At 39.6% G+C, this 23,947-nt stretch overlaps 1 protein-coding gene across 3 annotated transcripts in view; it reads left to right on the forward strand.

Annotated features, from left to right (window-relative positions):
- The window catches only part of ANTXR1 (ANTXR cell adhesion molecule 1), a 266,535-nt gene that overhangs the window by 75,809 nt on the left and 166,779 nt on the right, over positions 1–23,947 (forward strand). For all 3 annotated transcript variants that reach the window (XM_007970383.3, XM_007970382.3, XM_007970384.3), the window contains exons 9-10: positions 2,181–2,241; positions 13,946–14,044. In XM_007970383.3, the coding sequence (XP_007968574.3) occupies positions 2,181–2,241; positions 13,946–14,044 (160 nt within the window). The remainder of the gene's footprint in view (positions 1–2,180; positions 2,242–13,945; positions 14,045–23,947) is intronic.

Below are 23,947 nucleotides of genomic sequence, written 5' to 3' on the forward strand. Positions count from 1 at the left end.
AGGGCAGTCTGGGATGAGTCACAGGATGCTAGCAAGCCCCAGTCCTAGGACGGTGCTACATGCACAAGAGACCAAAAAGACTAGATCAACCGTAAGACACTGGGGAAGCCAGCAGGGAAACACAGGTGCCCAGGATATATCCTTGGGGTCCTTGATCCCAAGTTAGACTGACAATGAGTGGAAAGCAGGAGCTCAGTGTTTGACCCCAGATGCCCAGAGCAGGTGTATGAGGACCGCTGACTCTAACAGAGATGGGCAAGGGACATGGGAGTCCGGAACATTCCCTTCATGCTACAGTCAGGGCAGAGGGAGGAACTGAGGCTGCACCTGTGTCTGGGGTGGGTGGAGGTGGCTAGGTAGGCCAGAGGCTGAGGAAATGAGGCAGAAGCTGAAGGAACAAATTACTTCCAACTGCAGAGTCAGGAGAATGCTGCAAACGAATAAGGGAATCGAAGTACAAAAATGCCATGAAGTTCTACAGAGTGAAGGAAAAGTAGCCAGAAAATCTGAATTTTAGAATTGTCGAGGAGAAATGTTGTTTTTGGTGACATTCAGGTACATGGAGTTACCTAAAATACATGGTGGGGAGATAACCTATCTCAGTAAATGCATATTAATATTTTCTTAAGCATGTTTGTTCATTTTCTTTCGCAATGCTTCTCTATAAGGATGCCCAGATTTCTCTCTGGAATGGGTAAATATGATCTCTTCTGAGAAAGTGATTTGTTTTCATTGCACAGATTGAGAAAGCTCATAAATATTGGCTGTCCTTTTCGTTTGCTACTAGAAAGCCTGGAACTAAGTCCGCTGTAGCAAGGAAATAAGCTCCTCACAGCAGATTTTTTCTATGCTATTCTCACTTCTTGCATCATCTTCCCTTTATTTTCCATTTAGTCAGCCCCACATTGTCATTTATTCTCTTTCATTTGTGTCTTACGATGTATCACTTAAGCTGGAACAAAGAAGCATATGTAAATAAATACAACAATGCAAATAAATGGACATTTCCCAATGCTAAAAGATGCTGTCTTCTTTCACAGACTTTAAGTTTTATAATCATATCATCAGTTGTTTTAACAAATGCCCTTTTCATGAATAGAGAAAGGGTTTCCTTCAGCCCTCTAAACCATCTCAAATTCCAAATTAAGTAAAGATACTGCATTTGGTTGGTAAATTAACTCAATGTCTTATACATGTTTAAAATACTTGATTCAAATTCTAGAATCAATATTCTCAAGGTAGGATTTGTAAATGGTGGAGAGAAACTTAGGCGCTACCAGTGAGAAACCCTGCTCTAGCCAGCAAAAGTCTTCATTATTAACTCCTGTGAAGTCACAGGGCTCCCCCGACTCTCCACTCAACCCTGTAAGACTCATTTGTGGACAAGTGTACATTTCCATTTAACTGAGTCTCAGGAGGTCTTCCTGAAGAGTGAGGCACAGATGCCCCCTTCTAAGCTCACATTTTCCAGACTTTTCAAGCAAAAAAGGAACTCTCAGTCATCTGACTATGCAGCTCCTGTGGAGAGTTGACCATCTCCATCCTGTCTCTCCAGCTCTATCTAGTATCACTCTTTTTTTTCTACTTTTCAAGCTGCCTTTGTTCCAGTTCAAGAAGTCTATGTACTTTTTCCTTCTCACCTTTACTCACACCATTCCCTGCCTGGACCCTAACCCTCCCCTAACCCATTCCCTTTCATTTGAGTCCCACCCTCAGCTGCCAGCTCTTCCATGAAGCCTTTCCTAGCATACCTGCCCCAGCATCTCCTCCATAAACTCTGCAGTTCCTACTGTCTACTCTTGCACCCTTTCACCTACAATATGAGTGGCCACTGGCATTTATCATTTCCAGTGTGAAGTCCCATTTCCACAACCCTATGTTAAACCTCTGCAAAAACTAGGACTGGCATAGCATAGGCTCAGTAAATACCTGCCAAAAGAGCAAATGAATGAATAATTCTTAGGGCTTTTAGGACACCCAACAGCATCTAGCACAATCTGGCTTAATAAATGTTTGGCATTGGTACTAGTCAAGATGTTAGACTCCTCCCACCCCCATCCCCACTGCAACCAAATGTCCTTGAACCTTCCTATCTCTATCTCAGTAGCTAAAAGCAAAACCCTAATTCTATCTTTGAACAAAATAAGCTGTTCATTGACTTTTATTTCCTCTCCTCCTAGATTTTGAAGAAGTCCTGCATCGAAATTCTAGCAGCTGAACCATCCACCATATGTGCAGGAGGTAAATTGAAATGAAATGCTAATTGCTTTCAGACAATTTATGATATTTTGAGTTCAAGTGACATATGTACTTCATTGGTTGTGGGGTGGGAAAGAGGAACAGGAAGGGGGAGGGTGAAAAGAGGAGTTGAAATTGCTAACCAAATTTGCTCCAAGGAAAAAAGGAAAGAAGGAAGCCACATGTCAGTTGTTTGAAAGTTAAAAAAAAAAAAAACTGTCCAAATTATCTTCTTTCACTGGGTGTGGCACCTCACGCCTGTAATCCCAGCACTTTGGGAGGCCAAGGCAGGCAGAGTCCTTGAGGTCAGGACTTGAGGTCAGCAGGACTTGAGGTCTGTCTGACCTCATGGCAGGCAGAGCACTTGAGGTCAGCACTTGAGGTCAGGAGACCAGCCTGGCCAACATGGTTAAACCCTGTCCCTACTAAAAATACAAAAAATTGACCAGGTGTAGTGGCACTCATTCCAGCTACTCGGGAGGCTGAGGCAGGAGAATCTCTTGAACCTGGGAGGCAGAGGTTGCAGTGAGCCGAGATCACACCACTGTACTCCAGCCTGGGCAACAGAGCAAGACACCGTCTCAAAAAAAAAAAAAAAAAAAAAAAAAATTATCTTCTTTCATGGGACCTAATTAGAAGAGAATTGTTAGAAATACTGGATTCTTACACTGAATACTGAGTGACTACCAACACCCTACCTCTGGATAGAAATGGAATCACCCCTCTTTTTCATGAGGCCCTGCAGGTACCAGACAATCATAGTGGTCATAGGCCACACTGGAAATACTGTTATACTTCAGTTTTTAGTTGGATGCTGGCCTTCTCACACAGTTAGTATATTTATCTTAACTGTTTAATCTGCCAGTCCTCACACAATGGTAGTGGATGGCTCTGGTTGTCCCTGTAGAGGGCCATATAGTTTTGTCATTAATAAGGAAGTCTCTATGCAAAGAATCAGCCTTCTTCAAGTCACAAGTTTTTCTCTAAATGATCAAAATCAGGGTCATGCTCTTGTTTCATATTTAACGGACTGCTTAAAACTTCAACCATGTTGGCGCTTCTCATGTAATTCTTGACAGGTTCCCCATCACTCTTATTTCATTCATTCGAAAAGTATTCTTAAGTGCCTGCTGCATGCCAGGCACTGTGCAAGGTGCTGGAGATACGGGAAGGAAAACCTCTGTGTGAGTTCCTGTCCCCCAGAAACTTGCATCTTTCACCATTGAGAGTTTATTGTTGATATCACCTTTCCAGCCTCCCAAAATACAATGCCAGTTATTAATTTACCAACAGAAAATATGTCATACAACCTGATAAGGTAGGACGCATTAAAGGAAGAACTTTCAGGCCTCTTCAAACACTACACACGTCAATGTTTATGGCATATTTTACTGGTATAAATGAGGGAACTCCTTGAGGATTTTATTCCAGCTTCTGGGCTATATTTTAGAATACTTGAAAGACTTTTGGGGAGTTAGATGCACTAAAAAATTGGTGCCAGCAGCAAAATATCAAGTATATATGTAAAGATATAAAGTTGTTATCAATACTTAGTAGCTAGTTATGTACATACATAAATATACAGCATGCATACATAAATACGTATGTACATACATAAATGCATACATACATAAAGTTGTTAGCAAAATACTTGGTGACTGACTATTCAGAAATAGGTACTAATTTCCCAAAGAAAGGCAATCCCAAAAGATTACCCACTGACCTTTAGATAAATTGCTACCTGACCACACAGATGGCAGGGGTTAATGTGATTGTCACAGAGGTAGATCGGTGAGAATCTCTTTAAGAATTCAGAAATCTTACCTAGGCAAATTTGACAAAAACATATGACCACATGAATGCAGCGCCAGGGCTTCGTAAGAGGCCTGTGCAGTGAGGAGCCTCAGTTAGGCTTCATGACCCTCAACGTAAATTCACCTCTGGGTTCTGTGTGCTTCAGGTAGAGGAATTGAGTAGGATATTTGATTAATTAAATCTCATGCTGTGTGTGTGGGTTGACATTTTATGGTTCTGTAATTTTAAAACAATTAGAAAATAAGGGAGTTCCTTAACTGTGCAATTATTGCATTCATGAAGAAAACCCAGACTTTGAGTTTAGCAATCTAATTGGATGTGTTGTGCAACCTTGGAATGAATCAGAAAGTCTAAAGACAATGAACACAGTTTCTGTTAATTCACTAGTATAATGAATTCCCTCCCTGTAGGCTCCTTAAAGATAGAAAAGGAACCTTATTTCTCTCTACTTCTCACTGCCTAGCAGAGTACCCGGCACTTACTAGGTGGCCGATAAATGTTGACTAAATGTCTTGATTCATGTATTCATTAAAAAAAAAATGCCACTGATATTTGCCTATTTGGCCCTTATTAACTCCTTTCACAAACCATAAGAAGTTAACATACCTTTGAACTGCAACTAAAATGAAGCAAAATCTAAAATTAATAGACAAAGGTAGAGTAAGACCAAAGTAAAAGGAAAAATCTCCACCACTTAGACAATGGAAAATTGCCTTTGTAAGTAATTTTAACCTCAAAAACTAAACAATATCCCTTATATACCATTAAGGTGTTCAAGACAATAAAAACACCACCTAAACTAAACAAAAATGACACAGAAATACCAGGATCCAATCATATCATATCAGGATCTGATCATATCAAATTCATAGATTTCAAAGTTTCTCATCAAGTGAAATAGAAAAATAAATGAATTAAGAATTAAAAGATAATATTGGAAAAGCTAAGGAAAATACAAGAAACAAATACACAATCCACTAATAGATTTAAACAAAGCAATTCAACAGATAAATTATTCCAAGTGTTGTTTATTTGGTAGAACCAATCAAATAGACAAATCTGGTAAATCCAATCTAAGAAATCTTTCTTTAGATTTTCTTAAAATCTCTGGCTTATGTGCAGTATTACTTATTTTATAAACAATAGTTATCTATATCAGAGTAAACGATCCAATCATATTATCTTTATTTCTTATAAAGAAAAAATTAAAACAAGACACAATGATGAAAGCTAGAACTAGGTCTTGAAAAAGGCAAGCTCCCATCTCTCAAATTCGAGTCATAAGGGTTTAAACATGCTGATTACAGAAAAACATTTCTAAGAAGAGAATGAAACTCCCAAAAGATATCCTTACATCAACATTTCTTCCACAGATTTCCTTGAAGATTTCTTGTTGACTATTCTCTGGAGTAAACATAGCTTTCAGGAGGCCTGGGAGCCCATGTCATTGTCCAGATGCCTGTCAGAGCGAGGCATAGCCCCTCTGTGACTTTATTAAGCTAGTTCGAAGATACAGGTATTTATATGAAAGTGCTTTGAAAAGTATAAATTGTTATGCAAAACAAGATGGCTTGTTATCAGCATCATCTTAATAAGGATTAAAGGCCAGTGTTAGAATCATGATGTTGATAACGTCATACCTAGATGAGAAAAGCATTCCTGTATATTTCTCCACTGAAAGAAAATTGGGGAAGAGTATCTGCAAAATGATTAATTAACTCACATGTATTGGGGGACAGAGTAAAAAGGAAATAACTGATTGTTCACATTTCTAACGTATAATGGTGGGACCAATCCCTAGACAGATCTATGAAAAAGGTAAAATTTGCTTTCATCAAAAACCTTTCCTCTTAGCCTCCTCCCCTCACTCTCTGTGAATTCCTTCTTTTCCTTGGCCCCTAGAACAGCTCCTGCTGTGGAGCCCTACCCAGGTCTGTCCTGCTCAAGACACTCTATGCTGATGATTGCATTCCCCTAAGACAGTGATCTCAGCTGGCTCTCAACCCCAGCCCGACACCAGCAATGGTTCTGACAGCAAACTGAGCTCTGGGCGAGGCAGCGAGATAATGACAACGAAGCCAAAATCCAGCACTGGCCTTTATATATTGGGCTGCACCTAACAAGGTGTAATTTAATGGGACGAATATAAAGTGTTGAACTTGGGTTCAAATATCCAGTTTCACATACAGGTAGGTTTAGGGAATCCTGACTTGGTAACAATTAACGGTAGACAGGAGAAAAGACAAGAATGATCACAGTTGTCTTGCTCCCCAACAAGAATGCCTCTGACTAAGAAAAGCTGACACAATCTTAGGGTGCATCAATAACCATCCAGTGTCCAGGTCAGGAGAACTAACAGTGCTATTCCATGTTCAGACCATGGTTTCAAGTCCTGCATTTTAAGAATGGCATTGACAAAGGCATGCCCATAGGCGTAGAGGTAATGGATCTGAAAATCACATTATAATTCTTTCACGGATTCATTCTTTCATTTTCTTCTTTCCTTGCTTTTTTCTTTCTTCTTTCCCTCTTTTTCTTCCTGTTTGCCTTTCTCCCTCCTTTCTTTTCATCGATTCTTAGTGTCTTTTATGCACCAACCCACGTGAAAATATATGAACACAAAAATGTATAAGACTTAGTCCCAAATCCACCCACACCCCTATGAAACTCACAGTTCACTCTGGGAGATAGTCATATGTTCAAATAAATTACAAAACCATGCAGTAAGCACTGTAGCAGAGGTCTGCTTACAGAGTAGTGAGAGCACTAATGAGATGCCTGTGCAATGAGGAAAAACTGAAGTCATCACGGAGACTAAGGCCAGGAATTGAGATACTCACAAGAGCATCTTTAGATATTTGGAGGATTCCCATGCAGAAAGAAATTATTAGGCGTATTATGTATATCTCCAGGAGACCACCATGGAGGGGTTGGGGAGGAATTCAGTGAGGCAGAGTTTGGCTTACCACATGCAACTTGTACAACTAAAGCTTTCCAACAATGGAGTGGACGGTCTGAGCTCTCCCCCCATGTGAGCAGTGGCAGAACGGCCATCTGTAAGCAGATGCTATCTGGAGAAAACCTCCGAGTCTCCTTTACAGCTTCAGATTTCTAAAAGATTTAAATCAGTTTCCACTAAGGTATTAATGGCTGATTATTTCTCAATAACTGAGGAAAGCAATATTCCTGGAACTGTTTTGCATTTTTAACTGGAACTCTTAATGGGGAGAGGGAGTGGAGAGAATACCTAATCTGCTGCCATCAAAAAGAATTCGGGCCGGGCCCGGTGGCTCATGCCTGTAATCTAGCACTTTTGAGGCCAAGGCAGGCGGATCACAAGGTCAGGAGATCAAGACCATCCTGGCTAACATGGTGAAACCCCGTCTCTACTAAAAATACAAAAAATTAGCTGGACATGGTGGCGAGCTCCTGTAGTCCCAGCTACTCGGGAGCCTGAGGCAGGAGAATGGTGTGAACCCGGGAAGCGGAGCTTGCAGTGAGCTGAGATCGCGCCACTGCACTCCAGCCTGGGCAATAGAGCAAGACTCCGTCTCAAAAAAAGAAAAAAAAGAAAGAAAGAAATCAAAAAGAATTTCAATCACTGCATTGCTGAACATATATAAGGAGAGAGAACCTTCCCAGAACTCCTCCACTCTCAGAGGTTATAAACTGGCAGCCTACAAGTCCTATCTGATCTGCATATATATTCTTCTTCATATTGCATTTTTTTACTTAAATTTATTGCTAACGTTTAGAAAATCGAATTTCACCTAAAAATACAGATTTTCATCCTGTCTTGAAAAATCAGAACTGACAACACTGAACCTGTATTTATTACAAGTTAATGATTATTGAGGACTGAATCACTTCCTTTAAAAGAAGCATATACACTTTCCAGTTCACGGTACTCCTCACCACTCCCCATTGTCACCCCAGTACCCAGGCCAAGCATGTGGTTGCCATTCAGCATGGTGCTTATGTCACTGTATTTACAGTCCCTGTTCCAAAACATGCAGGAAGTCACCTGCTATGTGGAAACCCTTTGTAGCAACTTTGACATTACTTGTATTTCAGTAATTCTGCTCCCAATATAGACTCTTTTTTAAAGTTTCTAATTAAATATTTTTGCAGATTAGCCTCTGTTTAATTAAGAATATGGACCCATTTGGCCCTGCCTAATTTAGCTCCTCTCTGGAAAATGCACTGTGTGCCTGAGCACAATCTTTCTGTGGTCCCATTCAGTTGGCCTCCAACTTCCATAGTTCACAATGTGCTATGGAAGCAAGGATGCCAGGAAGGAACTAATTGGAATCAAGTGTGCAACTTGCCAACTGCTCTACACTTGAAGTTCCTGTACTCCAGAACCGGAAGAAAGTTATAATTAGCTCCTCACACTGTCATTTCAGCAGCAGTTGTATTCCTACTGTGTTTCCCACTGTTTCTGATAAAACTGGGTGAGTTGGCACAAAAAGAAAGTCATTTAAGGCGTCATGTTTACCATTTGGAAATTTCGATGTTTAAAACAGACACATTCAAGCAATATCAGATAGTGGTGTATTTCTCTCAGTTTTCATTGTTTTTCGAAGCATTCATTTCAAACCTTCGGTCACCTCTTCCAAATGGAGTGCATCATTCTCTGCTCAATCTTTCCTTTCATTTAAAGATATTTCTATGTAGAGGAAGGATTCTCATACACAAATACAAAACAGCACAACACTTTGGAAGAGTTTTGGCAGTTTCTTAAAAAATTAAATATACACCTACCATATGGCCCAGCCATTCCACTCTGAGGTTTTACCTAAGAGAAAAGGAAATCTATGTCCAAACAAACAAAGACTTGTGCAGAAATATTCATAGCAACTCTATTTTTAATAGCCAAAAACAACTAAAATGTTCATCCACAGGTAGGTGGATAAACAAATTATAGTTTACCTGTATGATGGACTAATTATCAGCAATAAAAAGCAATAAACTATGTAGAAATCTCAAAGTAATTGTGGATGTGTCCTAAAATAATTGTGCTGAGTAAAAGAAGCCAGACAAGAAAATTACTTACTGAATGATCCTATTTACATAAAATTCCAGAAAATGCAAACTAATATACAGTTCCAGAGAGCAGACCAGTGGTTGTGTGGGAGTGGAGGTAGGGAGGGCTGGGAGGAGAGATTACAAAGCAACACAGGGAAACTTTTGGGGGTGACAGCTACACTCACTGTCTTGACTGTGGTATTGTCTTATGATTGTATACATATGTCAAAATTTATCAAATCATACGCTTTATGTGCAAGTTATTGTATATCAATTATGCCTCACTAAAGTTATTATAAATTAAAAGCTATAACTGAAAAAAGTTCTAGAACAATTCAGGCATCAGAAAGCACCCATTATATGTCAGTCCCTACTTTTTATTTTTGATGTTCTATGCCACATTAAGCATCTAAGAGGAGAGCAAATTCAAACTGACTCACAAGATGAAATATCACTAACAATAATTTGGCACAAAAGTCTTGGGTGACCAGAACAAGTGGAGAATATACAGATACCTCATTTTCAGACAGAGTGAATGATATGCAATCTTTATTAAGGTCATCTCAAAGCTATGTGTTCCACATTTCCAAAAAGAAAAAAGGAAACCAAAGAAATAAAAGGAGAGAACAGAATGGAATAAGTCTATCAAACTACTTACTGACCTTATTTTTTCTTTTTTTAAATTGAGCTATATTTTACCTACTATAAAAATCACCCTTTTAAACGGTACAATTCAGGCCAGGAGTGGTGGCTCACACCTGTAATCCTAGCATTTTGGGAGGCTGAGGCGGGTGGATCACTTGAGGTCAGGAGTTTGAGACCAGCCTGGCCAACAGGGTAAAACCCCGTGTCTACTAAAAATACAAACATTAGCCTGGTGTGGTGGCATACACCTATAATTCCAGCTACTCAGGAGGCTGAGGCAGGAGAATAGCTTGAACTTAGGAGGCAGAGGTTGCAGTGAGCCAAGATCATGCCACTGCACTCCAGTCTAGGTGACAGAGTGAGACTGCGTCTAAATAAATAAATAAAAAGTAAAATAAAAAGTACAATTCAGTGGTTTTTAATATATCACAAAGTTGTACAACTATGATAACTATCTAATTCCAGAAGAAACCTTATACCCATTAAGCAGTTATTGCCCCATTTCTTCCTCCCTCCGGTCCTGGCAGCCACTAATCTACTTTCTGTCTCTGCAGATTTGCGAATCTGGACATATCTTACAAAGGGAGTCATGCAATGTGTGGCCTTTTGTATTTAGCTTCTTTTATTTAGCATAATGTTTTCAAGGTTCATCCATGTCATAGCATGTATGAGAATTTGATTTCTTGTGATGGCTGAATAATATTCCATTTTATAGAGATACCATACTCATCAGTTGATGAACATGTAGGTTATTTCCATTTTTGGCTGCTTTTAATAATGCCACTGTGAACGTTAATGTATGTTTTTGTGTGGACATAACTTTCAATTATCTTGGGTATATGTCTAGGAGTGGAATTTGGGGGACATAAGGTCACTATGTTTAACTTTGTAGAAGAACTGCCAAACTATTTTTCAAAGCGGCCACAGCATTTTACATTTCCACCAGAAATGTATGTGGGTTATAATTTCTTCACCAGCAGATGCTATTGTCCGTCTCTTTTTTTTTTCAGCCATCATAGTGAGTATGAAGTAATATCTCCATATGGTTGTGGTTTGTATTTCCATGTGACTAATGATGTTGAACATCTTTTCATTCATGGACCTTATTAAGCCTCAGAAAACAAACAGGATTAGACCTGGCTGGGACCTGAATAAATGACCACCTTATCCTTCCCCTTTATTCTCTTTCTATGCCAAGATATGTTATTTATTCAATCACTCAGTGAGCTCATCCTGAGACTGACTCAGTCCTGGGTTAAGGCACAGCCCAGCATTCAGAAGAAATAGAAATGTTGGCCTCTGCCATCAGGAAGCTTTCATTGTAATTGGCAATAACAGTGACAAAAGAATATAGATCTTAAGGGAACCTTAAAGGATATATAACTAAAAAGATTAAATCAAAGACCATTTTCAGGTGGAAAATTCCTCCCTAAAGCCCTGCAATCTTGAGGTACTTCTTATAGGAGCTGTAAGCCAACATACAAGTTGCCTAAAAACACAGCTGTACATATTTTGAAAGGTGGGTTCGGGGCTTTGTAGATTAGTGGAATTAAATCAGTGTCCTGTTTCTAGTGTGTCCTGGTTTTCACTTACTGGCAGATTCATTCAAAAGGGTTTTGTTACATAACGTCTATGTGTGAAGAGCTGACATTCTAGTCAGGCTGTCGGGCCAGATGTTTGGGCTCTTCTGGTAACCAAATGTGTGCACTAACACAGAAACCCTATGGGGCAGGATGGGAGCTCGCCTCTGCCCGGGTGCACTCCCCAGAGCATCATTGCCTCCATCTTCTGCCCTCGCTTAGGGGGTTAAATTGTTTGGTTTCCACCATTGCCACATCATGGATTCCTGCTGTCTTTCTTCCTAAACTCCCTGAGGTCGGGCCAAGCAGACATGCAGGCAGCCTCTTTTATAGAGGATTTAGCAACTCAACTGGTAATGTTAGAACATGGTGTTAGAGAATAGAGTTTGGCATGTGGCCTGCATTTCCACAGTCTTCTTTTCCTCTGCTGATCTTTCAGGAAACAAGAGAAGTAGGCACAGCAGTGAGGCAGAAAATATTTGGAATCAGCAAAAACGTCAAACGACAGATGTCTGTATGTCTGGCATTCAAAATGGACACAGAAATAGGTTTCTGTAGGCTTAACTGAGCAAATAAGAGAAGACAAGATTCTTCTACAAATGCTTGACACATACTAAATTGCTTATTGAGCCAACCGAGGAATCTGTCAGATGCCTGACAGACATCTAAAGAAAACTACTAAGCCCATCTTTCTAAATGTAGCAATTGTGCATTTGCATCAACATGTATATATAAATCCTTCATAGTCATAGGACTTATGCTCCTGAAAAAACCATAGGCCCATCACCTTAACTTTTGGATATGAGTCCCAGTTTTTCTGCTTTACTAATGACATGACTCTGGGCAAGTCATTCAAAATGTCACAATCTCCATTTCCTTATTGTGAAGGTCTCTTCTACTTCTAAAAAGCATTCTTTTCTAACTTGTACTCCTTGTGGCACATGTAGCGCCTCTGCATTCTTTTAGTTAAATTTCAGTTCCTTGCTTCACATCCAGGCCTGCTCCACTTTTCTGCAAAATCAGCAAACCTGCCTAAAATTAAAATAAAATAAGCTTTAAAAAAAATCACAACTTCAACTCCTAAATGATTCATCTGTCAGAAGGCAGTGAGTCCCCATTTTCGCATGGTGGTTCAGAAGAGAATGGCTGAGTTCTAAGGGCATGGCATTTGGTGCCTAACAGACCTTGATTCCAGTTCTGATTCTGACAGTTACCAGCTGTGGGATCTTGGACAAATTACTTAACTTCACTAAGATCAGTTTTCTCATCTGTACCTCCCCGGGCTGTGGTGAGGTTTAAATGACTCAGACATGTACAATATTTCACAGAGGGCCTGGCTCACATTGAGGGAGCAATTAGCATTAGTTATTATTGTCTTGGCAAACATGACCTCTAAATCAGTTTCCTGGGAATGAAGGTGGCATACACTTATGACATTTATTAAACTTTGAGAGTCCCATATACTAATTCTCTAATTTCATTCTTCCTCCAACAAAAAGTCAACATTTAGACAGCAATGTACTGTTTAAGATCCACATTCACAAACACTGCATTTTTTCCTCTGACCTTTAGTCTGTTTCTCTTGTGATATTCCACATAGCATTATCCCAATCCCCAATTTGTAGATACAAAAGGATGATAAAAGTGAAAAAAGTGGAACACTGACCATTAGATACCAACAAACTTAAGCAAATATTCCCAAACATTTAGCCAATTAATTATTGGTTTTTTTCCATGTTAGGACTATTGTAAAGGATAGTTGTTTTTACTTAATGACGATTTTATTCATGTGTATTAATCAAACATACGTTATGCCAATGAGAAATTAATATGCAGGCTAGCAAGATATATGATCTCTTCTATGCAGAGACAAATGAGTACTACACTGAGGGGCTGATATCAATTCAAGTAGGTAGTACTTGGCAACTGAGCACTGCTAAGCAAGACTGTGATTCATTCCTAAGTACAATTATTCCTACCTAGCCTATGTACTGCTACTGTGTGCCCAGCAGAGATAGGAGTGCCATAGTGATATCAAACAACTCCTGACTTAAAGGAATGTTTTTCCAGCTGGGGGAGAAAAGACAAGAAAACAACACCAGACCATACGTAATGACAGTCCTACACTGTTCAGGACAAGCTGTGAATGCCCTAAGGCAGTGACTTTCTAAAATGTAGGCACTGTGGGCTCTTAAGAAATCCTTTCAGAGGAGTACAATGTGTAAAACAGACACAGAGGAGGTGAGTTGACTAAAGAAGAAGTGGAGGGCCCCTCCCCTGTGGCTCCCTCTGGCTACAAAGATCACAGATTTTCAAACTGCCTGGACTTGAATATTGGCTAAGATTTGAATGGACAGAGAGGAGGGAGGAAGGCTTTCGGGTTAGGAGGACCGGTAAGCCCAAAGATAAAAGGGTGGGAATTCAAATAAGAAGTGATAGGCCCTCCTTGGGACACCTAGTGAGGATGTACTGGTAAGTTGCGAAAGGAACCCACCTGGTTGCTTTTGGTTTTCAACCTAAATTAATTTTTGAATATTTTAAGCCTGGTGAAATAGTGAACAAATGCTGTAAATCAGGGCAGATAGGAAGCTTAAGGTTATTGGTCAGGTAACGAGTCTTGTCATTATTCTTTATTTCAGAGTCATTTCAAGTTGTCGTGAGAGGAAATGGCTTCCGACATGCCCGCAACGTGGACAGGGTCCTCTGCAGCTTCAAGATCAATGACTCGGTCACACTCAGTAAGTCCTTGCAGAGTCCATGGGTTTCTTCAACTGGCTTCAGAGAAGGGAATTCCCAGCCCTGTCTTCCAGCAAGGCCACAGACATGAAACCAGCAGAAAAGAGTCTTCTTTGCTAGAAAGACCCGTAGCAAGGGCATAGTGAGCCCCTACAGTGGTTCCAGTCAGAAAAGGCACCCCCTGGGTGGGCACAGTCCCATGGGCATCCAGCTTAGTAAGCAGAGCAAGGCTGGACTTGAGCCCCCGTCCTCCACAAAACACAGAGCCACAAGTCCCAGCTCTGCAGCAGGCCTCGGGAAGCAGCGGGACACTGGTTTCCTTGTCCCCTGCCACCTACCAAGTGGCTCACTCTCAGGTGGCAGTGCTGGTGATGGTTAATTAGGGCTGGAGAAATGTGAGGCGTCTTAACAAAGTATTGGGACTTTTAAGGGTAAGTGTGAAAAAGGGATGGTCTAAATGCATTAATCTGGAATAAACCGAAAACCAAACCATTAGGCTTGCACATGTAGATTCTGCAGCTTTTTTCAATCTGGATGGTTCTTGTGTGGAGTAGCCAAGAAACTCTCATCATGGTGAATATCTTACATGAAATACAGGAATATGGAAGTAAAACTAAGTGCATTTCATGAGAAAAAATGAATTATCATAACATTGGCTTCTTCATGAGACATTTGTAGCAGTCAAGTTCCTAATTTAAAGATGTGTGTGATTCATGTGGTTGACCAGGAGAGATGGGGAAGATGATTATATGAGGGACAGATGCCAGAAGCACTGGTTATGATTTGGATCTGGCATCCCTCACACAGATAATTATTTATTCCACATCTGTAGTGATAACCGTCATAATATACTGCATTTTCTGTAATGCTATGTACCTTCTAAATGCTTCACATCTTTTTGCTACAACAGCCCTGAGAGGTAGAGAGAGCAAGGAGGAGAGGAGGACACACATTTGTTGACTAATCACTCACACTAGTTTTCTCCTCCTGATAGCCGTTTTTGTGTGTTTTTTGTTTTTGTTTGTTTGTTTGTTTGTTTTTGGAGTCTGATTTTGCTTTTGTTGCCCAGGCTGGAGTGCAATGGCACAATCTCAGCTCACTGCAACCTCCGCCTCCCAAGTTCAAGTGATTCTCCTGCCTCAGCCTCCCAAGTAGCTAGGATTGCAGGTGTGCACCACTCCACCCAGCTAATTTTTTTTTTATTTTTAGTAGAGACAGGGTTCATCATGTTGGCCAGGCTGGTCTCGAACTCCTGACCTCAGTTGATCCACCCGCCTTGGCCTCCCAAAGTGCTGGGATTACAGGTGTGAGCCACCGCGCCTGGCTCCTGATAGCCTTTCGAAGGAGGTTATCTTGTTTTTAAAGAAGAAGAATTGAAGGGGTGTGGATATTTCCTTCTTGACATCATAGAATCCACTTTAGTAGTTAAACAGACACATGCTGTGGCTTCCTCACAAACATCTGGAATTCCTGGCCTTGGAGTAATTCCAAACATTGGAAACATTCAGTTAGTTTTCTTAATATTTGGAAATGCTCTCACAGATCCAAAAGTACGTGCTATTTGAAAACATTCTGAAATATCCCTGAGTAGTCACAGTGTGAAAGTTGGACATGCATCCCCAGCAGAGTTCTTTTCTCTCCCTTTCAATTGCGATGTCGCTTAAGTCCCCCTTTTCTCTCTCTTTAACCAAAATCCCAAGTCTAACATCAGAAACTCCTGAGGGTTTAACTCAAAGACATCAATACCTTCCAAAGAAGACTTCCCAGACAAGCGGGCTTTCAGGCCCAAACTCTCTGAAGATACATGCAAGTGGGCTGGGGAGAGAGAGAATCTACGCTATGTGCTGTTGCTCAAAGGTTACACAAGATGCTGTATTAAATGAGATGAGGCCAGGCACGGTGGCTTATGCCTATAATCCCAGCACTTTGGGAGGCTGAGGTGGGTGTATGGCCTGAGCTCAGGAGTTTGAGACCAGCCTGGGCAACATGGTGAAACCTTGTCTCTACCAAAAATACAAAAAATTAACTGGATGTGGTGGTGCACACCTATGGTCCCCAGCTACTCAGGAGCCTGAGGCTGGAGGATCACTTGAGGCCAGGAGGCAGAGGTTGCAGTGAACTGAAATCATGCCACTATACTCCAGCCTCGGTGACAGAGTGAGACCCCATCTAAATAGTAATAGGAAGAAGATGAAATGCAAATTCACTATGGATTTGTAAAGTGAGTACTTGAAGGCCTATTTTCCAACTTCTCTGTGAAATTGTATTTCTTTCTTGGGAAACCAGTCCATCCTCTCTCTCCTTTCTTCCTTTCCTAATATATAGTTGCAAACATATACACAGGCTTGTCACCTCATTCATATTCAAAAAGAAATAGAGGTTGTTGGGGTAGGGATTTGGCTTAAATCACAAACCCGTGCCTTTAGCACAATGCCAACAGTTTGGAGAAAATGAAGGCAGTGATTTGATCATATTCTGTGCTGCAAGCAACACCCAAAAACTCAAGCGTACAGCTATTAAAAATATTCTAAGGGGATTAGGAATATTTTTATTCCTAATAATATTAGCGTTTGAGGAAAATACTTGGCCTTTAGTTAGTAATTCACCTGTTCATTTCCATGCAGAAAATAATCTGAACAAGAACATGTGGAGGAAGAAAAGATGAGCAAATTTTAAAATGCAGCACATTTACATCTACATTTTTCTGTCAACTTTATAAATGTCATAGTTTCCACTGATTCCTCCCTATAAAATAAAATACACTTAGATTCCTTTACCTTTCCCATTTTCCTTCCCCACCTCTATACCCCAAGTTTTAAAATGTTATCTGTTCTTATTTTTATATCACATATTTCTTTTTTCAAGATTCTTTTTCCTAAATGCAGCATTGAATTTTGTGACAAAAAGAGAACATAAGTGATATTGTTAATGAGAAAGACTTAATTGAAGGCCCAATAATGAAGCTAAGGCTGTGTGATTCTAGCCACTTCAAACATGAGGCCAACCTCAGGGTCTTCAGCAAATAATGCAATAACAAGCTATGTGAAGCAAAATCTGTCAAAAGAACAAACTTAAAATTATGTGGATAGTGGGAGATATTAATATGATTTTTCAAGTCTTAGAACTTAATTTAAAAATTAGAGATCTGGAGCATGTATCTTTATGCTCTAAAGATATAGGGCATATAATACTTTTTTAAATGACTGTGAACAACTTTGCAAATTGATCATTCTAAGACATGAATAAAAATACCAGTAGATTAATGCCAAAAGTAGAAATTGTTTAGACACATTCTTAGATGATAAGCATAACCAGAAAATAGGTTAATACATGCTTCTCTCCCAATTTCCTTGCATTTGCTTAAAAAATCAACCACTTAGAAATCGAAGACAGTTTCTAGATTTGTGGTCAACAAAACAGATCCAAAATTCTGGATAAAATATGATTTTTCAGATTATATCGTGTGGCCTCACTCAAAGGAAAGAAGTGGGAATCTCCAAGTACAGGAAACTAAATGGGAATAAAAACCCAAGTTAAGAAACAAAGTCACAGGGGCTCCAGGTCAGGCTGCAGGCTGTGATCCCGATGCTGATGCAGATACAGGACACCAGATCTCAGGTCTGTGCCAAGGCATCACACAAAAGCAGAGCCCCCTGAAGAAATCAAGCTCCAGCAGGCTACACCAAGCATTTAATTGGGCAAGGAAGCAGGCAGGGGATGCAAATCCACAGGTGTAATGATGTTACACCCCCCATGTGATACAGAAGCACCAAATCAAGAAACTAGCCCCAAAATATGTCCATGACCTTCCTGATCTCTGTGGCCCTACAGAGGCTATGCAGCTTCACCCTGTGGAAGGCTTCCACATGGCCCACACCCACAGCATGCCTGCAGCAAACAACCCCCTAAAGGTGGGCTGATGGCACACAATGACAAACCATGTCAAGATGAATGAAACAAACAGAACAAGCACAAAGGGAGGATCAGAGAGCAAATTTGAAAGAGAATGGAAAATAAACGTGTTTAAAATGTATAAAGAGATCAAACAGATCATAGGGGAAAGAATACTCATCAAAAGCAGATTTGCAGAAGAACTGAGTGTAAATTCTAGTTTTGAAAAGGTTTATTCACTGAAATAAAACTTCATGGATGGACTAAACAGTGTAATTAGACACAGATGAACATGAACTATATGAACGAGAAGGGAATTTGAGGAAGTTTCATCCCATCCCCCAACCAAAGCACCACATCCAGATTTTTTTCACCTGAGTTTTACCAAGTTTTAAGGGACAAATGACCCATATCACATATGTACTCTTCCAGAGGAAAGACATAAAGAAAATGTTTTGTTTGGTTTTGTTTTTTGAGACAGGGTCTGGCTCTGTCGCCCAGGCTGGAGTGCAGCGGCACAATCTCTGCTCACTGTAACCTCTGCCTCGCAGGCTCAAGCAGTCCTCCCACCTTAGCTTCCTGAGTAGCTGGGACCACAGATGTGAGCCACCACACCTGGCTAATTTTTGTATTTTTTGTAGGGATGGGGTTTCACCATGTTGCCTAGGCTGGTCTAGAACTCCTGGGCTCAAGTTATCCACCCACCTCAGCCTCCCAAAATGCTGGAATTACAAGTGTGGGCCACCACACCCAGCCAAGAAAAAGCATATAAATTCATTCTATGATAATAACATAATCTTGGTTAAAAAAAAAAAAAACTGGACAAAGGCACTAAAAGTAGAGAATATTTGAGATCAAGCTCACTAATGACAAACATCTAAATCAAATATTGGCAAACAAAATCCAGCAATGTATTTAAAAAGGACCAAGATAGCTAAGACAATTTTGAAGACAGAGGGGGAATTTGTTTCTCATATAGCAAAAGTTACTGATGCCAGGAAGATATTAAAATTCATTATCTGTTCCTAATTTTTTAAAAAATATATTTCTAGTAAACTACAAATAGGATAAGACTCCTTTAACATAAAAATGTATCTGCATATTTGAATTCAAAACTCAATATCATTCTAATAAAAAAATCACTATGTAGAGGAATTCACTTTAAAGTTCAGAAGAAAAAAGCGGAACAATCCATTTCACCACTATTATCTAATATTGATCTGAAAGTTCTAGCAGCACTGTCCAATAGAACTTTCTATAATGATGGAAATGTTCTAAGATGGTAGCCACAAGCCCCATGTGGCTGCTGGGCCTTTGATATGTGGCTAGTGCAACCTAGGAATTGAATGAGTAATTTTATTTATTAACTTAAATGCAAATAGCCACATGTGGCTAGTGACATGTGGCTAGTGACTACCATATTAGACAATGCCATGAACATTATAATAACACCAGAAATCTGATGATAGATATAAATACATCAGATAGATATAAATACATCAGGAAAAGCAGCCAAACGTCATTGCTCTAAAATAATGTTTGTGTCTTCCTGGAAAACTAGAGAGTGAACCAAACTAGTAGGCTACCAAGAGGGTAATTAAGTTAGATGACTTCAAAATAACAATCAGTAGCTTTGCCAGTGTTCAGCAATAACAATTAGAAAACATCACAAGAAAAATATAGCAACAACAAATAAATTTTTTAATTTATTTAACTTTCATTTTAAGTTCAGTAGTACAAGTGCAGGTTTGTTACATAAGTACACTTGTGTCATGGAGATTTGTTGTACAGATTGTTTCATCACCCAGGTATTAAGCCTAGTACCCATTTTAGTTACTTTTCCTGATCCTCTCTCCTCCCACCCTCCACCCTCTAGTAGGCCCCAGTGTGTGTTATTCCCTTCTGTGTCCGTGTGTTCTCGTCATTTAGCTCCTACTTACAATTGAGAGCATGCAGTATTTGGTTTTCTGTTCCTGCGTTAGTTTGCTAAGGATAATGGCCTCTAGCTCCAACCGTGTTCCTGCAAAGGACATTATCTCATTCTTTTTCATGGCTGCATAGTATTCCATAGTGTATATGTACCACATTTTCTTTATCCAGTCTATCATTGATGGGCAGATAAATAAAATGTAACAAGAACTAATTTAATCAAATTTGTAAAGACGTATATGATGAAAGTCACAAAACTTTCCGAGGGATATAAAGAAAGTGTGAAGAGTTAGAAAGCCATAGACTCATGGCATAGTTACAAGCTCTGGAGCCAGACCACTAGGGATACAGAGTCCTGACTTTGTCATATCTAGCTGTGCGACTGTGACATCTTATTTAACATTTCCATGCCTCAGTTTCTCTCTCTGTAAAATGAGTATGGCGATAATAGCTATACTATGTCTTGGATTGTTATGAGGTTTAAATGTGGCAGGCAGGGCTTAGAATGGGGTCTGATGCACAGTTAAGAGTCAGTCAGTCAGTGTTGGCTGCTGGTATTACTGTATTATCATCACTGTTATTAAATGGAGCAGTAACTGGGTATTGTAAAGATATCAATTGTCTTCATATTAATATCTACTTTTATTACAATCCAAATCAAAATTCCAATGGGACTTTTTAAGTTAACAAAATAATTCTGAAGTTTATATGGAAGAATAAACACACAAGAATAGCCAAGAAAAATGTGGAAACTTGCCCTAGCCAATTTTAAGATGTATAAAAAGGCTGCAGTAATTGGAACAATGTAAGATCACACCACAATAGGTGAACTGAGCATTGGAACAAAGCCCATAAACAGAACCAAACACTTAGGTGAATTCAGTATAAAATAAGGCAGCCTTTCGAATCTATAGGGAAAGAGTGGATTATTCAAAAAATGACATTGAGACAACTGGCTAACCACTTGGAAAAACAGTTAACTTCATTTTTAGTCTCACACCTTTCATTCAAACAAATTCCAGATGAAGGAAAAATTTTAATGGGACATGAAGATGTAAAAATTCTAGAAGGAAACAAAAAAATTTATATAATCTTCCAGTTGGGAAGAATGTTTTAAACATGAAGGAGCATACCATGAAAGAAAAATTTGAATGTTTGAGCACGTACTTTAAAATTCTCTTGTTCAACCCTACTACAATAAAAGAAATGGGAAACAAAATTGGAAAAAATAGGATATATAACAAACACAGGGTCAATAAACTTAGTATAAAGACAATTCTTAAAATCAGTTTTAAAAAAAGGTGAATACATCAGTCAGTAAAAGATATGCAAAGGAAATTTTTAAGAAAATAATGATTAATAAGCATGTAGAAAATGTTTCATATAACCAAGAAAATGCAAATTGAAAGAATCAATTGCCATTTTTACTTTGTGAGATTGACAAAGATTAACAAAACTGCAATGCTCAGTCTTGGAAACCTGTAGGAAAACAGGTGTTTTCATTCATCATCAGTGAGAGACCATTAAATCGTTAGGAAGACAATTTTTTAAATAAATCAACTGCTTTTATACATTTTTGACCCAGAATTTCAATTTCAGCTTCATCAAAAGGAGGTGACTGGGAATGTTTACAAAGACTTGGCCATAAGGATATTCATCACAATATTGCTTCTAATAGCAAAAGAAAAACTGGAAATAACCAAGGGAATGAGGGAGAGAGGGAAAAGAAAAACATCTAAAAGAAAAACATCTAAAAGAAAAACATCTAAAAAGAAAAACCTAAATGTCTGACAATAGGTAATCTGTTACATAAATTATACTTCACCCCTAAATAATTAAACAATGTTGTAGAAGAATAATTACTAATGCAGGGAATGGGGAATGTTAATAATATAGCATTCTGTGTTGAAAATAAGTTACAGAACAATACACTGATACTATTTTTGTTTTTTAAACACACATATTTATATGCAGACAGAGACTGGAAAGATATACATCAAAATGTCAACAGCCGTCACCTCTGAATGAGACCACTATTAATTTTTACTTTCTTCTTTCCATCTATCTGTGTTTTCTGAGTTATCTAGGATCATATGTCCCTGACGTAATCAGAAAAAAATCCACAAAATTGATTTAAAACTTAATTTTTAAATTCTTGCTAATTATTGAGGTCTAGAATACATCTTAAGTTTAACATTTGGTTAGTTCCTCAGTCACCAGGCTGAACTCTGCTGGACAAGAAAATATCTTGGAAATCTTCACACAAACTGTATTTACTCTGGCTGCACTTTTTCCTCCTTTAGTATTCAGTGTACTATGCCAAGAAAAGATACACTTTCAACTGGAGATCCACTTTCAGAGAGATTCAAACTAAAAAGGAGACACTGGAGTATGAGCTGAGAAGTGATCCATTTTATGCACTGGAAATTAAAAATGGACGTTTCACTAATGCAATAATGAAAAACATGCTAGACTATGCTGGTGTTGCATGGAGACGCATGAGGTATGACTATAAACAAAAGAAACTGATTTTTAACAAACTCACTAAAATTGAGTTTATAGGCCATGTGAGAAATCAGATTCATGATATAGGCATACTTTATTTTTTGATGCAAAATTTTATTTCTCAACTTGATCTTCAATCCTATTCACCAGGCATGGCTCTGGTTTACTTTTGCACACTCTCAAAGGATAAAGCTCTGTCCCATTTGAACGTATTTCCCCAAACTGAACATCAGTCAGGGAGGCAGTTCTAGGAGTTCCGAAGAGGGGGTTCAACTTCCTAGGGGGAAGAGAGACAACACTCATTCAAACGTAGATGTTCCAGAGGGTGTTGTTTTCAAAAATCTGCCCAATTTTCTAGAAACTGTACTTCATCTTAGAAAACACCTGGGCTGCAGGGCTGCTGTGGGCACCCTAAGGAGATCATTAAAGTGCAGATGGGGAGGGAGGATCCAGGGCAGGAGAACATAAACTTCCCAAACGAAAGCCTATTGTTTCCTTTGTCATGGGTTAGAGTCTTGCCATATATTGATCAAAGGTACTTAACACAATCTCGATACATCCCTAGGGATTTGATATCATGTGAAGGTGATGAAATGCTATTTGTGCAACTCAGAATGAAGAGACGTAAAGGAGCGTATAGTCTCATGTTCTTCATGGGGATGCCCATCAGAATCCCCAGGGAGCTTCCTCCAAGTGATAGCAGCTACTGACTGTTGAGTACCTACTCTGCACCTGGTGCTGGGCCAAGCACCCTCCTGTATTATCTCATTTCATCATCACCGCAGCCCAATGAGGGAGGAGTTATTTAAATCCCCATTTTGCTGACGAACTCAGAGAGATTGAGTGCCCAAGTTCATGCAGATGGCAGGGGTGGAAAGGACTTAAACCTGGGCAGTCAGACTCCAAAGGCTTTAGACTGCTTCTCTACATTGCCTCCAAGACACAGATCCCCAAAGATCCCTGGGTTCACTGACTCCAAATGCCCAGGTGACAGATGTGTGCCTGATTCAGAGATGCTGATTTCAACAGATCCCCCTCATTTTGCGACAGATAATCGCAGCTCAGAGAGATTTAACTGCTTGCCCAAGGTCACAGGGCACATTAGTAGAGAAGTCAAGACTTGAACCTAGATCAAGAGAAAAAACCCCAGACCAGGGTAGGAAGAACCCCAGGCATTAGAGGTCAGTGTCTGCAGCTGGCTGTGTGACCACAGGTAAGGCACCTCTCCTCATTCCCTGAGTGGCCCTTTTTCTCGAACTTCAGGAGCATTTTGTGTATCTGGTGGTGTTTCCCCTTTGGCCCTCTTTCAGAGAGAGCTCTGGTTTTTGCCCACTGATTTTTGAAGTGGCTCCTGCAGAGACTGTGTTAGTGGATGTTCCCATCTTTCAGTCCTAGAAAAATATGGATACATTGAAATTTACTGCCAAAATCTAGAATGTTTGGGGGACAAAAGGGAAGTTGTCACTAGAGGTAACTAGGTGGCAGGGTTTTCAGTTGGGAGTAAAAGAGCTTATTCTGGGGGCGAGTTGACACCGTTCAAAGTTAGCTGCACCAGTCCCTGGTGGACAGTCAGCCTTGAT

Source organism: Chlorocebus sabaeus, chromosome 14 (genome assembly GCF_047675955.1).
Source record: "Chlorocebus sabaeus isolate Y175 chromosome 14, mChlSab1.0.hap1, whole genome shotgun sequence".
NCBI classification, from domain to species: domain Eukaryota; kingdom Metazoa; phylum Chordata; class Mammalia; order Primates; family Cercopithecidae; genus Chlorocebus; species Chlorocebus sabaeus.